This window comes from Mesocricetus auratus, unplaced genomic scaffold (genome assembly GCF_017639785.1).
Source record: "Mesocricetus auratus isolate SY011 unplaced genomic scaffold, BCM_Maur_2.0 Super-Scaffold_100008, whole genome shotgun sequence".
Lineage (NCBI taxonomy): Eukaryota > Metazoa > Chordata > Mammalia > Rodentia > Cricetidae > Mesocricetus > Mesocricetus auratus.
In genome coordinates, this window is record NW_024429192.1 from 67232448 (window position 1) to 67247112 (window position 14665).

Here is a 14665-nt window from a genome sequence, read left to right on the forward strand (position 1 = left end):
TCTCTCTCTCTCTCTGTCATGTCTGTCTCCCCCCTTTCAGTCTTGCTATAATAAACTATGATTAATATGCTCTCCATGGCTTGTGCATTAATATGCTCTCCATGGCTTGTGGTCTGTCCCTCGAGCCGGTCCTGGTTCTATAAATAACAACACCATGACCATGCAACTCTTATAAAGAAAGCATCTCACTGAGGCTGGCTTACAGTTCAGAGGTTTAGTCCACTGTCATCTAGCCAGAAGCATGGCAGCATGCAGTCAGACATGGTGCTGGAGAGGTAGCTGGGAGTTCTGCATCTGTATTGGCAGGCAGCAGGAAGAGAGAGACACCCACTGGGCCTGGCTTGAGCATTTGAAACCCTCAAAGTCCACCCTCCAGTGACACACTTCCTCCAAAAGGCCACACCTACTCCTGACAAGGAGACTTATCTTAATCCATTCTCTATAAGTCTGGGTGGGGAGCATTTTTATTCAAACCACCAAAAACAATATATCATTAGGATTCATTGTATTGCTATGTTCTTTTAACAGAATAATAGTAGTAGGTTTTCTCTTAGGGCCCATAATTTATGTACTCTCAGGTTCTTGGCCACTTTGGCAGTGTCAAAGTATAAGTGTCATCTCATGGAGTGGTCCTTGAATCAAAACAAAAAGTAGTTGATTACTCCCCTAACATTTGTGGCAGGAAGGTCTCTATTGTAGGTCTCAGTGTTTGTAGCTTGGTAGAATTAATAATTGCAGAGTACCTTGCAGCAACATGAACTCTGGTCAGTAGGAGTAAATCTTCTTGTTGAGGACTGGCTTGGTTTTTCCATGTTTAATGACATAAATGAGCAGTCTCTTCAACAACAGAACTTTACCACCAGTTATGGAGGGTAATTAATATCCTTAGCAATAGCTTGGGTGTTTGGGGGATCTATGGGACCACTTTAGCCAATGACTCAGCAAGATGTAACTTGTTACTGAATCTGGACATTTTATTTGGTAGTCCCATATGTTTGTTTTCCTGCCTTGTTTGAGGCACTTACAACATAGAGTCCTAATGCTGCTTATCCTTCTCTCAAGCCCAACTGTTTCTCCAGAAATAAAAACAGAAGCAGTGCACAGCATGTAGTTGTACTTGTAATGTTGGAGTGGATCTTTATTTGTAGAAAATAACAATAAGCAAACACTTTGAAAGACAAAGCCTCCAGCATCCTTACCATAGGGGATCATCCAGAGCATAAACAAAGCAACATTTGCACAGTCATTTACTCTTTTTCTAAATCTTTAAAGTATTCCATTCAGTCAGTTTTCTCCTAAGGGGAAGTTTACCACTGTGAGCCCCTTGAAGCTCTTATAATTTATACAAAAGACTTATTTATTTATTTATTTTGCTTTTTTGAGACAGGGTTTCTCTGTGCAACTTTGGAACCTGTCCTGGCACTCACTCTATAGGCCAGGCTGGCCTTGAACTCACAGAGATCCGCTTGCCTCTGCCTCCCAAGTGCTGGGATTAAAGGTATCTGCCACCACCTCCCTGCAAGACTTCTATTAATATATGTAAACTAGATCATTTAAAGTCATCACTTTGTATTTTCAATCTCCAAACATCTCTTGGCTTAAGGATCAGTTTTAAAATATTCAAAGTCAGGGCTTGAGCTGCAGCTCAGTGGTGAGCACTTGACTAGTGTGGGAAAGCTCTCGGTTGATTCCAAGTACCACCATTAATTCAGTCAGACATGGCTGCCCCAGGGCTGCACATGCCCACTGCTCACAGACAAAAGGAACAAAGGATGGGGAAACCAGAGAGGCCTACCCACATCCTTAACACACACTGAGAGCCAGGCAGTATGTGTAAAGGTGGTCCTCCAAAGATCAGCATTAACCAAGTTCTTGCGCCAAGTGTATTTAACCAGCTCCTATGGTGGAGTTAGCAAAGGACTTTGCCTCTTATAGAGAACCACCTGTATTTGAAGTCTTATTGTTTGTTTATGTGGACATATGTGTGCCTGAGTATATTCAAGAGTACCATGTGCATGCAGTGTCTGCAGAAACCAGAAAAGGACAGGGGATCCCCTGGAACTGAAGTTATAGGTAGCCGTGAGCTGTCCAGTGTGGCTGATGGCCTCAGAACCCAGGTCCTCTATGAGAACAGCAAGTGTTTGTAAGCACAAAGCTGTCTCTCCAGCCTTTCTACCTGTAAGTCTTGGAAAGCAAGACTCAATTCAGGAGCGCCTATGACTGGATTTCATGCTCTGGAATTGGTTGGTTTTCCTGCTCTGAACTGAAGTAAATTATGGATCTAATGGGATTCAGGAGACAGCTCTTTTTTTTTGACCAATTGTCAAGGGTCTTCAGAGGATTCAGAGGGGGAGGAAGGTCAACCTAACAGGCAATTGTTCCTAATCTAAGGAGAAATGTCTCACATGCAGATTTTCATCTGTGGGAAAAGCACAGAGGGAATTGGAATGAGATCACATCAGAAAAGCTCCTATCTGGGTGGCCCTGAGGGACAGGGAACAACCCACTTGCGGAGGTGGAAGGGAGGGCATGAGCACAGACACATAGAAGCAGATGTGCAGAGACGGAAGGACCCAATGAGTGTCGGACCAACCGGAAGAGGACCTGGACACAGGACCACCTTCCCCGAGAGAGCTCTACTGGGGAGAAGTCTTGGTGGATGTAAAATGAGACCCTCAGAATGAAGTGGCCAAGGGACCTCTACCAACACTCTAAACAAGCGAAAGTGTCACATACACAGGTCTGCTCCACTCCACTCTGCTCCAGCTTCTGAGAAGGTTGTTACTTCTCTGCCCTGCTCTACTCTTGACCCAAACCTCATTCAAGAGACTTATTGGGAGGGAGGACGTCAGGAGGGTGGTTGCCTCTGACAGGGTGGAAAAAGGCAGCTCCCAACTGAACAGGCACGGGGCTTATATAGGGCTTCTTAGGAGGCGGGGTTTTTCCAGAGTGAAGATTTCCAGGATGGGAATTGGTCGGATTTCAATCTCTGAGCTGGGACAAGCTCAGAGATGGGCTGGATTTCATGCTCAGGGACTGGTTGGTTTTTCTGTTCAGGATTGATTGGTTTCATACTGAGTTGGTCAGGGCCAAAGTGTGTTTCTTTCACCAGCCTTTGTAACCTTTTGGCTCTGGTTTCAAGGCCAGGTTGTGTTTCTTTGGCTGGCCCTTTGAACCTGTACTTTCCATGGAAATAGACCATGCTCTGGCCTTCACGTTTACGTCTGCCATCTTAATACATTTAGGACTTTAGACATTCCTAAACTCAGCCTAAAGACCAACTGTAAAAAGAGATGTTGTATTTCATACATGTCTTTGATTTGTGTGATCATCAAGAGAGACAGTGAACACAAAATAGCATTCTCTACTTCCTTAAGTCATGACAGCATTGTGAATGCCCCCCCTCAAATGTTATTTTCATTCTATTATTGCTACTATGTAAGAGTTGTGGAGACCAGGGAATGCTTCTTTTTCTGCACTAAGAACACAGAAATGATTTTTTTTCATAAAGCTGTTTCATGAATGAACGAGTACATGTGTGGATAATATCCAGAATCCTCACACAAAACAATAAAAATCAATCTTTCTAGCTGTGCTGGAAGCTTGTTGATTGCTATTTGATTCTTGGGGTGCTTAGCCTATGGAGAGCTCTGAGTTAGCTGCAATCAGTTGGTGTCGTGGTACAGAAGGAAGCCTGTGAAGGTGCTGTCATTGACGTTATCTGCATAGAGTCCACTGTAATCCCCCTGCCCCTCCCCATACACCTGGAGCCAGACTTGGTCGCCCACCTCCAGATGGAGCAGCACAGAGCCAGAGGCTTGGTCCACGTTCTTTTCCTGATACTGGTCGAAGGTGAAGAGAACAGGCTTGTCCTTCTTGAAGAGGCTCACCTTCACATCCTTCAAGTACACTGTGATATGGTAGGAGAAGTAGTAGACCCCTGGGATATTGCAGTAGAATTTTCCAGTGCTGGCATCATAGTGATTCTGTTGGTTGTAGAAGATCTTAGTAAAGATGATGGGAACGCTGGGGACGGTGACTCTGGTCTCCAGCCCCACGCTGAATGCTGAGCGATACACATAAGCGCTTTCTCCCGGCTCTCCTTTCCTACCAGGGATTCCGGGAAAGCCTCGGGGCCCTTCAGCTCCGGTCACTCCAGCATCTCCTGTCTCACCCTTGGGACCAAGAAGACCTGGAAAGTGAGAAGAACTGTGACTGCTGGGAACAGAGCTGCCCAGGATGTTCCCAGGACCTCCACCCATAATCACTTGGCAGGACAAGGAACGATGTCATCTCCACTCTGCACATCCTCCACAGCCTGGTGGGTACCCATAAGTTCATCTCCAACCTTAGTTTTTAAAGTTATGAGTGAATGAAAAGATGAGTGAGCACATTGATTGATGTTTAGAACTCCCATGCTAGATAATACATCCTAGTTCATTGTTCTTTGCGTGATTTGGCATGGTAGAGGCTCAGAGTTAGTAGTAGTCAGTTGGGGCCAGTAGATGCTCTGATCATGATGTAGCTATTTACTTATTCATCTATTCATTCCTTCATCTCAGACCTTTCCATATCCCCCATAGCACAGTAGGTTTCCAGAAATTCATCTCCTGTCAATATTTACCGTCGTTAATTTGCCCTACCAGGCCTTTGCGCGCTGGCTAACCACACATGTGTTGCCTTCTATATCCCCTCTGATCAGATGTCCTCTCTCATCTAATCTCTGGAGCATCCTTCGAGGGTATGGCTCAAACCAGCCTCCTCCTCACAGCTGATCGTTAATCTCCATCATCACTGGATGCACTTTTTCTGTATTCCATGCCTTCAGCGTTTGCACATATTCAGACTGGCATGTTGTGTGTTGGAAGGCACTTGGTCCTCGCAACCACTACCAGAGTCTTGTACATTAGACTTGTCTTCTTGACCAAACCAAGCATTCTCTAAAAGCTACTGAGTGCTCCAGGAGTGCACAAAAAGTGTGGGTAAATGCCAATGGATAGAACAAGAATTAGAGGGGAAACAAAATGCCACTACAGGAAATAAGAAGAGGAATATATTGGGAATATGGACAAGGGTAGGCAGAGGGAAGGAGAAGCAGACAGAAGGGAGTCGTGGATACCTCAGTAGGTACCACCTAGTCTCTCACTCACAGAGGACAACTCAAGCTCCAAGATGCTTATGAACCACATAAAAAGGTTTTGCTTCTTGCCCATGTCTAGGTCTTGGTAACTGGTATCACATACTCTGCAAAGTCCCCCCTGCCCAGGACTCTTCTCCACACCTGCATCTCCTTTCTCGCCCTTCTCGCCAGCAGCGCCATCTCTGCCATCACGACCGGGTGTCCCATTGTGGCCAGGATGTCCTGGGATGCCTGCCATCCAACCTGCACAAGTCTCCTTGGGTGGAGGGATCACGACTTCTTCAGTTGTAATCTCGGCATGGCTGGGCAGGGCTAAAAGCAGCAGGGCAACTTGCAGCAGCAGCAGCATCCTGAGCCCTGGAATCAACAAGTGCATAGCCATGGAAAAAGCAGACCCACACATTGCATCAAATTAGGGCCTGCATCATGTTCCATCCATCTTAGTGGAGTCTACTCCAGAGATCTGCAGTTTTAATTCTCACCTCTCCCCGAAGGCCTTCGGTGGCTACTCTAGTCCTCACATCTCCTGGAATGCCTTCAGTGACTGTCTCAGTCCTTACACTCCCAGAAGGCCTTCACTTACACACCCTGCTCTGCAACTGTCAATGCATAGTACAATCTCCTGCACATAGTCTCTCTTTTAGCTGCCAGATTGTAAATTCACAGCCAGCAGGGGTGATCTGCTTTTGGTCCCCCCCCCCATCCTGCGCACAGAGAACCTTCCAAGATCCCGTCCTGGGTTTTTCTGGTTGTTCCATTCAACTCTCAACAACTTCTCACTACCTGGTGCCTCTTCTCTCCTCCCTCGTTTTCATATACTCATGCACACGTGTGAGCACTTGTGTGCATGCACACACACACTCACACACAAACTCCAAAGAGTCTGCTTATTCTTTTAAAAGGCAGAGATTGTTCTTCACCTGAAACACTTCTCCTGTTTCAGCTTTGTCATTTTCTGGTGCTTATAATCATCATGCGTGGCCAGCCCACCAAGTGGATATGAACAAGATATGTGTAATTGTTTCTCTGCTAATTTTTTAGCTTATTTCTACTTCAAAATATTTATGCTTTGCAACAAATTTTCTCATATATTGATTTAAAAATAATATTGGAATGTCCTTAGGCAGACAGATTTTCTATTATGATATGTTCCCAGATACAAATTATTGGGCCTATAAATATAATCTTTTGTCCTTTTGGTTTTTTGAGACAGGCTTTATCTGTGTAGCCCTGGCTGTCCTAGAACTCACTCTGCAGACCAGGCTGACCTCAGACTCAAAGATCTGCCTGCCTCTGCCTCCCAAGTAATTGCAGGAACTAAAGGCATGCGCCTCTATGCCCACCTTAACTTTTTTTAAAGGCTTGCTTTATTCTTTTGTGCACTGTGTGTATGAGACATGTGTACGTGCCCTCATAGGCCAGAAGGGAGCATCAGATCCCCTGGAATGAGTGATGGATGGTTATGAGCCACCACATAGGTACAGGAAACCAAACCGGAGCCCTCTGGGAAGGCAACAAGTACAAGGTCTTAACCACTGAGCCACTTCTCCAGCCCACCTAAACACTTTAAAGTCTTCAAAAGATGTATTGGTTTTTATTTTCATTTGTGTGTGTGTATGTGTGTGCTACATGTGTACAAGAGCCTGAGGAGACCAGAAGAGGGTGTCAGATCCTCTAGAGATGGAGTCACAGGCAGTTGTAAACTGCCCACCCTCAGTTCTGGGAACTGATTTCAGGTCCCCTTTAAGAGTGGCATGTTCTCTAAACCACTGAACTCTCTCGCCAACCCCCTTTTTATTTCTATTTTTATTCGTACTATTCTTTTTATTTATTTAATTTAAAAACAATCTTATTTTACATACCAATTTCATATCCCTCTCCCTCCCATCCTCCCATTCCCCCCACGGACCTCCCCATCCACTCCCCAGGGAAGGTGAGACCTTCCATGACCAAGCCCCTTTCAAAAATCTTTTAATACACACCAACATTATAAGATGCCATGCTAGCCGGGCGGTGGTGGCGCACGCCTTTAATCCCAGCACTCAGGAGGAGAGGCAGGCGGATCTCTGTGAGTTCGAGGCCAGCCTGCTCTACAAGAGCTAGTTCCAGGACAGCCTCCAAAGCCACAGAGAAACCCTGTCTCGAAAAACAAAAAACAAACAAAAAAAAAAGACTGTCAAAAAAAACAAAACAAAACACAACAAAACAAAAACTTATATGCTGACACAGAGTCTTAGCATGTACTCAAATTGGCCTCGAGTTCAGGACACTCCTCTGGCCTCAGTCTCCACCAGATTGGGATTGTATGGGTGTACCAGCATGCCCAGCTCATATAACGTTTGTTTGCTTTTGTTTGGAGGTGGTTTTTCACCCTCTGCAGTGCTGATACTCAAACTCAGGGCATAAACTATGCTAGGCAACTTCTCTCTACTTAGCTGCACCCCAGCCCCTGTCAAGGTCCCTTCCACCACCTTGTGCGAGCTTGTGCCACTGTGTGACTTCTTCTCTAGTGTGCCAATCATCCTTCTCTTTGTTTGTCCTCATTTTCAGATTACAGATATCGTAGAATTGATGTAACCAGCTCTGTTGATCCTTTCTTTGCTTCTGAACATTAAACAATTCTTCACCACCCCTAGCCCCCCACCTCCCGCTACCAACCCCACTCTCAACCCCGGAGCTGAGGACCGAACCCAGGGCCTTGCGCTTGCTAGGCAAACCTTCTGCCTCTTAGCTAAGCCCCCAGCCCCATTAAACAGTTCTTATCACAGTGAATGTTCCATTTTCTTTCTGTTTTTCTTTTCACTCTCTATTTAAAAGATCATTCTTTAGTTTATCTGTGATTTTTTTAATGTTGCTGTAACTGTGGTGTAATTTTAAATGCCTTTGACTAAATTGATCTTTCCACTGTCTATTGCTCAGATGCATCATTCACTAAATATCCACTTCTAGTATAACTGTGTATATGAATTGACACTGGCAGGTGTGAGGTGGGCAGAGACATTGCCTGAATGAGTGCTGCTCCTGGAGACATCAGTCTGCCCCAGGCTGCCTCAGAGTCTCCGTGTGCCTTTGTCGCCATCTACTGAACCTGGACAGCTCAGGGGCACAGTCTCAACAACTACTGAACCTGGACAGCTCAGGGGCACAGTCTCAACAACTACTGAACCTGGACAGCTCAGGGGCACAGTCTCAACAACTACTGAACCTGGACAGCTCAGGGCCACAGTCTCAACAACTGCTACAGTAAAGTGAAGCAGGCAGAGCTTAGGTTTGGCAACTCCCTAGAGCAAAAGGGGCGAGTTAGAGAAGACCAGAGGAAAGTTCCCAAGTGCCCCTCTTGGATTTAGGGAGAATGCTTGTCCTGAAACTTTTTTTATCACCGTCAGTCAGTCAGGCCGGTGGGTCGGTTGATTGATCAGCCTGTGGGCTGCTAGTAGTTGGCTGGTTGGCTGGTTGATTGGTTGTTTAGTGTGTGTGTGTGTGTGTGTGTGTGTGTGTGTGTGTGTGTGAGTGTGTGTGTGTGTGTGAGTGAGTGTGTGTGTGTGTGTGTGCCTGTGGGTCACTTCTTTCCTTCTATCAATGGGGTCCTGGGGAATGAACTCGGGTCATTAGCTTCAGCAGCTAATCTCACTGGCCCTTGCTCTGAGGCTTTAAAGATGCTGTCTGTCTTCTGTGGTTTGCTCCCTTTCTTCGTACAGCCTCAGCAACCACACTCCTGAGAACTTCAGCTCTGCTCTCCCCCAGATATGAAGAAGGAGGAGTCTATGACACAGCAAACCTTTCCACAGGGAAGCAAGGAATCCAGAATGTGTGAAGTAATGCAAACAGCTAAGGAGGATCCCCGGGGTTAAAGGATGACTCAGGACTTACCACAAATGCTGGGAAGGAAGGCAAAGACAGACCCCCTAGAGTTTTCGGGTTCTCCCTTTCACTGAAAAAATCAACATCCTTTCTCGCCTAAAAGAACGCATTCTTCCCCAAGACCTGTGTTCCCAACACTTCTCTACGTAGTTCTGAGATCCCCAAGAGTGGCATGGGGTGGAGGCGCTAAACAGTACATAACCTCAGCTGTTGTTTTTTTTAAGATTTATTTTTTAAATTATTTGAATATGTATTGGGGTGTGACCTGTGTCCAGGCACCCTTGGAGGGCAGAAGGCATTGGATCCCCTGGAACTGGAGTCAACCCAGTTGTGAACTGGGCCCTTTGTAAGATGTCCTCTGCATGTGTGTTAACTGCTGGTCTATCTCTCCAGCCCCTGGGCATTAGCTAAGGACGGATCCTAACTGCAGAAGACTTCATTTCTGTCTAATTCTGGATGGAAAGTTAGCCATGGGTAATCACTGAAGGACACAGAATACATCATTTTTTAATTCAAAATTATTTCTGTTCTTAGACAAAGCAATTGTTACACTTTGATTTTGAAAGACATCTGTTTATATAGGGGAAACACTTGAATGGAACTGAATACTGGACATAATCTGTATGAGGACAGCATGCCCCAAACAAAACATTGTAGATAGGTCGTGAGTTTTGGATCATGAAGCCAGAGGGCAAGAGCCGTGTATATAATGGCTATACATTGAGAAAATCTTGGTCTCATCATCTCCTAATCATCACAGTCATTTTGGAGACAATATGGGTACTCAAGGAAAATGTGCTTGGGTACAAATAATCAACAAACAACCAGTTCTCACCCTTATGTATTTGCTGAAGACTAAATGACACAATGGACAAACCAGGCTCATCAGAGTGTCTGGAGTAAGCTGGTGAGCAATGTCAGTTATGTTTGTATTGATTTGGGGGTGAAGAGAGGGAGCTGCTGAGTGGTTAGGTGATAGTCTCAGATGCCAAAACTAAACACAGAAGAGGTGGAAGTCAAGTCCTGACCTAATAACAGACTCCCTGACACAATCGAGGAAAAGTACTAAAGTGCATGCCCTGCCTTTTAGTATCCCTCCCCCATGGGGTGTGGGAGATGAGTGACAGAAGATTGTGAATCAAGTGACCTGGTTTCTCAGCGAGCCCCCTCCTCATCCTGCCCCCATTTGCCTCCCTGGCTTTATGCTCTTTGCCTGGAAGTGTGATTTCACAATATGATCATGAGAACCAGTTGGCAGAAAGCATGGAGTATCTTATAAACTTATAAACTGTGAGAGAAGGGAAACAAACAAGCATATATGGGTGACCCTCTCTGGACTTCTGGGTGCCAGAAAGACTCAGTCATTTCTACCTAAGCATAAGAAGTAAACGAGGTAGAACCAGACCACCACACTGGCCTTCCCTAAAGTTGCCTCTCTGGCAGACCCCACTGGAATTATCCAAAGGAATGGCTACAATATTCCAGGGAGCCTAAAGGACCATAGTATAGTGAAGTAAATGTGAAATTCCACTTTGACCTACTGGCATTTCAGCAGCAACAGCAACGTCTTGTGAAATGAAAGCCTGGCGTTTCCTCTGGGACCAGCAGAGATGGCTACATTGAGAGAAGAGGTCACTATTATGATCTCAATGCCTGCAGCCAGCAAAGGCCACAAAGCACACAAGAAATGCCCCAGGGATTCCCGCCCCATCATTGCTTTTAGAAGAAGAAAGGCTGAGCGTGCACATCCTACATCCTCATGGAATGGTTCCAGGCAAGAAGCCTTGACTTGTTGGTTATTTTCACCTTCATGAAACTCCAAGGAGGGAACATGACTGCACAAGAGACAAGGAAGTTAAGAGAGCAGGGGACACTAGGTGGTACCTGCCCCCTGACCCCACCCCAACCCCCCCACCTCCACCCCACCCCCCCACCCCCTGCCCCGCAAGTGCTGGCTGCCAAATGAGCCTGGAGAGATTTCTGACTTACAAACTATCATGGCTTACACCCTTGCCTTAAAATTACCCACAGGGCTTGGGCCCAGTGTCCTAACGTGCTCAGTGAGCTCATGTGAAATGAGGGACTTGAGTACACTTTGATTTTGGTGACAATTCTGTGGAGTAGCATTTGCATAAGGTACTTCTTTTTGGTTTTGTTTCATGAAACGGGATCTCCTGTGTACCCTGGCTGTCCTGGAACTCACTCGGTAGACCAAACTTGCCTTGATCCACCTGCCTCTATCTCCTGAACGTTTAAAGGTGTGCGCCATCACACCCAGTACTAAGTACTTTTGGAATTTATCTCATTTAACCCTCCTGTACCCTTACTTCCCACTGTGCTAAGCAGGAGAGGCTGAGACTTGAAGACGCCAAGATGCCAGCTCAAGATCATGCAATCTTAGCCAGATGGTGGAGACACACACCTTTAATCCCAGCACTCAGGAGGCAGGGGCAGGTGGATCTCTGAGTTCAAGGTCAGTCTGATCTACAGAGTGAGTTTCAGGACAGTCACAGGTCTTACACAGAGAAACTCTGTCTCAAAAACAAAAACAAAGAGATCATGCAGTCTTTTTTGAATGACATGAAATAGCCATTCTTAAAACTCAAAATGGAGTCAGGTAGTGTTGATGCATGCCTTTAATCCCAGCACTTGGGAGGCAGAGAGGCAGGAGGATCTCTGTGAGTTTGAGGCCTAGAGCCATTACTTAGTATGTGTAAAACCCTAAGTTTAATCCTCAATACCACAAAAAATAAGTAATAAAAACATAAGATAGGTTAATATTGTCAATTTTACAATGATGAAACCAGGAGCTGAGTTACCTTGGTGTAACGCCTACATTATCTGTAAGTTTTCACTTGTCCTTAGGAGAGCTGTTTGCATTCATTCTCCTGTCCTTACACACATGTGCACACATACATGCACACATGCACACTCTCAAGAAACTGGAAAAGCAGAGCATCCCTCCATGAAGATTTTAGGATGAGTTCCTAATTAAAGCTTTAGTTTTCCATATGTATCTCCTCCTAACTTCATCAGAGTACATAAGGGCTACTAGTCTCCTGGGTCAATAAGTAAATTGAATATTTGTCTCTGTAACCTCTTTTTAAAAAGGCAAAAATTAGGGTACAGAAAAATGTCTCAGTATAAGCACTTCCTGGGCAAGAATGACAGCCTGACTTCAATCCCCAAAACACATAAAAAAGAAAAAAAAGATGTGATGGCACACATCTGTAACCACGGCACTCCTAAGGCTGAAGGTAAGTGAGACAGGAGAATCATCCCAAAGTTCATGGACCAGAGCGGAAGAATCAGCAAGAGGGAACTGCTTCAAACAAAGTTGGAGAAGAGAACTGACTTCCAAAGTTGTCCCCTGACCTTCACATGCCTGGCGTAGAACATGTATACCTGTATACACGTGACACAGGTGCATACACGCGCACACACACACACACACACACACACACACACACACACACACACACACACAAATACTTTTTAGGAGATGAAGTGGATAGAGTCTTTTCTGTGCCAGCATGGGGACCCCCAAGTTTTGATACCTAGAATTCATGTCAAAACCTGTCACCTTTAACCCCCACCACTGGGTTGGGGGTGGGGTGACAGAGACAGGAGCCTCTCTGGAGGACAATGACAGGTGAGTCTAGCCTTCTTCATCGAGTTCCAAGTTCAGTAAGAGACCTTGTTTCTCTTGTCAGAAAATAAGGTGGAGGTTAAGAAAAACACCTCTGGGGCTGGAGAGATGACTCAGAGGTTAAGAGCACTAACTGTTCTTCCAAAGGTCCTGAGTTCAATTCCCAGCAACCACATGGTGGCTCACAACCATCTGCAATTCAATCTGGTGCCCTCTTCTGGCATGTAGGCAAAACACTCTATATGTAATAAATAAATAAATCTTAAAAAAAAAGAAAGAAAAACACCTCTGGCTTCTGTGTGCACATAGGTAGATGGCCTGTGTACAAGACAAGAAGTAAGCTATATCTCTTCTTAGGATTCCTCAAGACAGGGGGAAGGGGGCAGCAAGGGTCTCTTACTATGCTTTGGAAACCAAACTGCTCTAAGAAGCAGGCTACACTCCGGCCTCTTCTGCTAGCCCTCTTGCTCTCAAAATCTATCAGACCAAACGACCTGCCCTTACTTTTAACAGAGTCACAGTGAGATGGCTGGACTCTTGTGAGGCTCGATTCAAAGCAACAGTTCTCAGCATACTTGGAGGCAGTGAGGCAGGTGGATGGTGGTTTGGTGACAGCCTGGTCTTTGAAGTGAATTCCAGGCTAGTCAGGGATATCTAGTGAGATCCTATCCAAAAAAAAAAAAAGACCAGACGTTGGTAGCACACACCTTTAATCCCAGAACTTGGGAGGCAGAGGCAGGCATGGGGTATCTCTGTGAGTTCCAGGCCAGCCTGGTCTACAGAACAAGTGCCAGGATAGGTTCCGAAGCCACACAGAGAAACCCTGTCTCAGGGGAAAAAACTAAAAACAAGACAAACAAAAATTCTCCAGATGAGGGACTTACATCTCTTGATGCACAAGAGACTGCCTTGACTTCCCAACCCTCCCTCCTTCTCCTTGTCTACCACCCAGGCTCCTACGTGGTGTTCATTGGGACAAGATAGCAAAGACCAAGCAGGCCCAATGCTTCTGTCAGGAAATATCTTTCAAAACATGGCTTTCTGTCCAGATTGCCACTCTATTCCAGGCTCTTACCCTTCTGTGTCACCCAACTCCCTCAAGCATCCTAAACTGTGTCTATGCTGACATGTCCCCAGTTCTTCAGACAACAGCCAGACCACACCCATTCCCCCTCAGCCCTGACAGTATTCTACAGCATCTACTGTGCGAATATCTACTGATTAAAGCTAAGTGGTAGAAATGGATTCTAAACTCATGGCATCACACTTGGCTTCCCCAAGCTGCCTCTGCCCGCTTCTTCTGTCATCTTAACTCACAAAGCTGAGAGGTAATAGATCCCTTTTCCCAGCTGAATTTCATCTGTGGATGAACTCTCCCACCTCACCAACTCCAAGTTGTTTTCTCAGTGAGAATCTTGCTCTCAAATAGACAAAGCAAAGTTCACGATGGTCCCAAGCATGTGGACCAGGGGAGGTAATTCTTTCTCTCTTAGAACTTTGAAGAACTGAAGAAGAGCCCAGTGCCTATCTGGCCCAACCCATGCCTCCTTGATCTGAGTTTCCTCTACATCCATCCTCACACAACTGCAGAGAGAAAACCCTAAACACATCCCTGCCAGGATTGGATGTTTATACCCATCCAGCCAGGACTGGGCATTTATACCCAGCCAGCCAGGATTGGGTGTTTATACCCATCCAGCCAGGATTTAGCAGAATTGTTCTTACCTTCTGGTGTAGTTAGATCTACTGGTTACTGTATAGATGAAAATGAGGAGAAAGTGGCCTGGCCTTATGAGTAAGTATGGTACTCATGGGGACAGGCAGTCCCCCATCTCACCATTGGCCAGCCCTGTGAGGGATAGTAGCCAATGAGCTGGCCTCCTGCCTCTGGCAGCTGCCTTAAGTCTCCACCCTAGGGAACCTGGTTTAATACAGCTCGAGTCTGGGAAGCCAAGTAGAGCTACAGTCAAGCCATCGTGTTCCCAGGCTTTGGCCATACTCTGCCAGAGCAACAG

At 45.8% G+C, this 14665-nt stretch overlaps 1 protein-coding gene across 3 annotated transcripts; it reads right to left on the minus strand.

The window, feature by feature from the left end:
• Positions 1-1108: 1108 nt before the first annotated feature.
• Adipoq (adiponectin, C1Q and collagen domain containing) lies at positions 1109-14505 on the minus strand. 3 transcript variants are annotated; one of them, XM_021227970.2, is made up of 3 exons: positions 14376-14505; positions 5282-5497; positions 1109-4192 (listed from the first exon to the last, which is right to left on the minus strand). In XM_021227970.2, exons 2-3 carry the CDS (start codon positions 5487-5489, stop codon positions 3666-3668), a joined length of 735 nt encoding a protein of 244 aa, XP_021083629.1. In that variant the 5' UTR covers positions 5490-5497; positions 14376-14505; the 3' UTR covers positions 1109-3665.
• Positions 14506-14665: the final 160 nt, after the last annotated feature.

Coding starts and splice junctions, on each gene's coding strand:
- Adipoq (XM_021227970.2), bottom strand. CDS start 5,489: ATGCTGCTGCTGCTGCAAGTTGCCCTGCTGCTTTTAGCCCTGCCCAGC. Junction 4,193..5,281: donor GGGCGAGAAAGGAGATGCAG/GTGTGGAGAAGA, acceptor CTCACTTTCCAG/GTCTTCTTGGTCCCAAGGGT.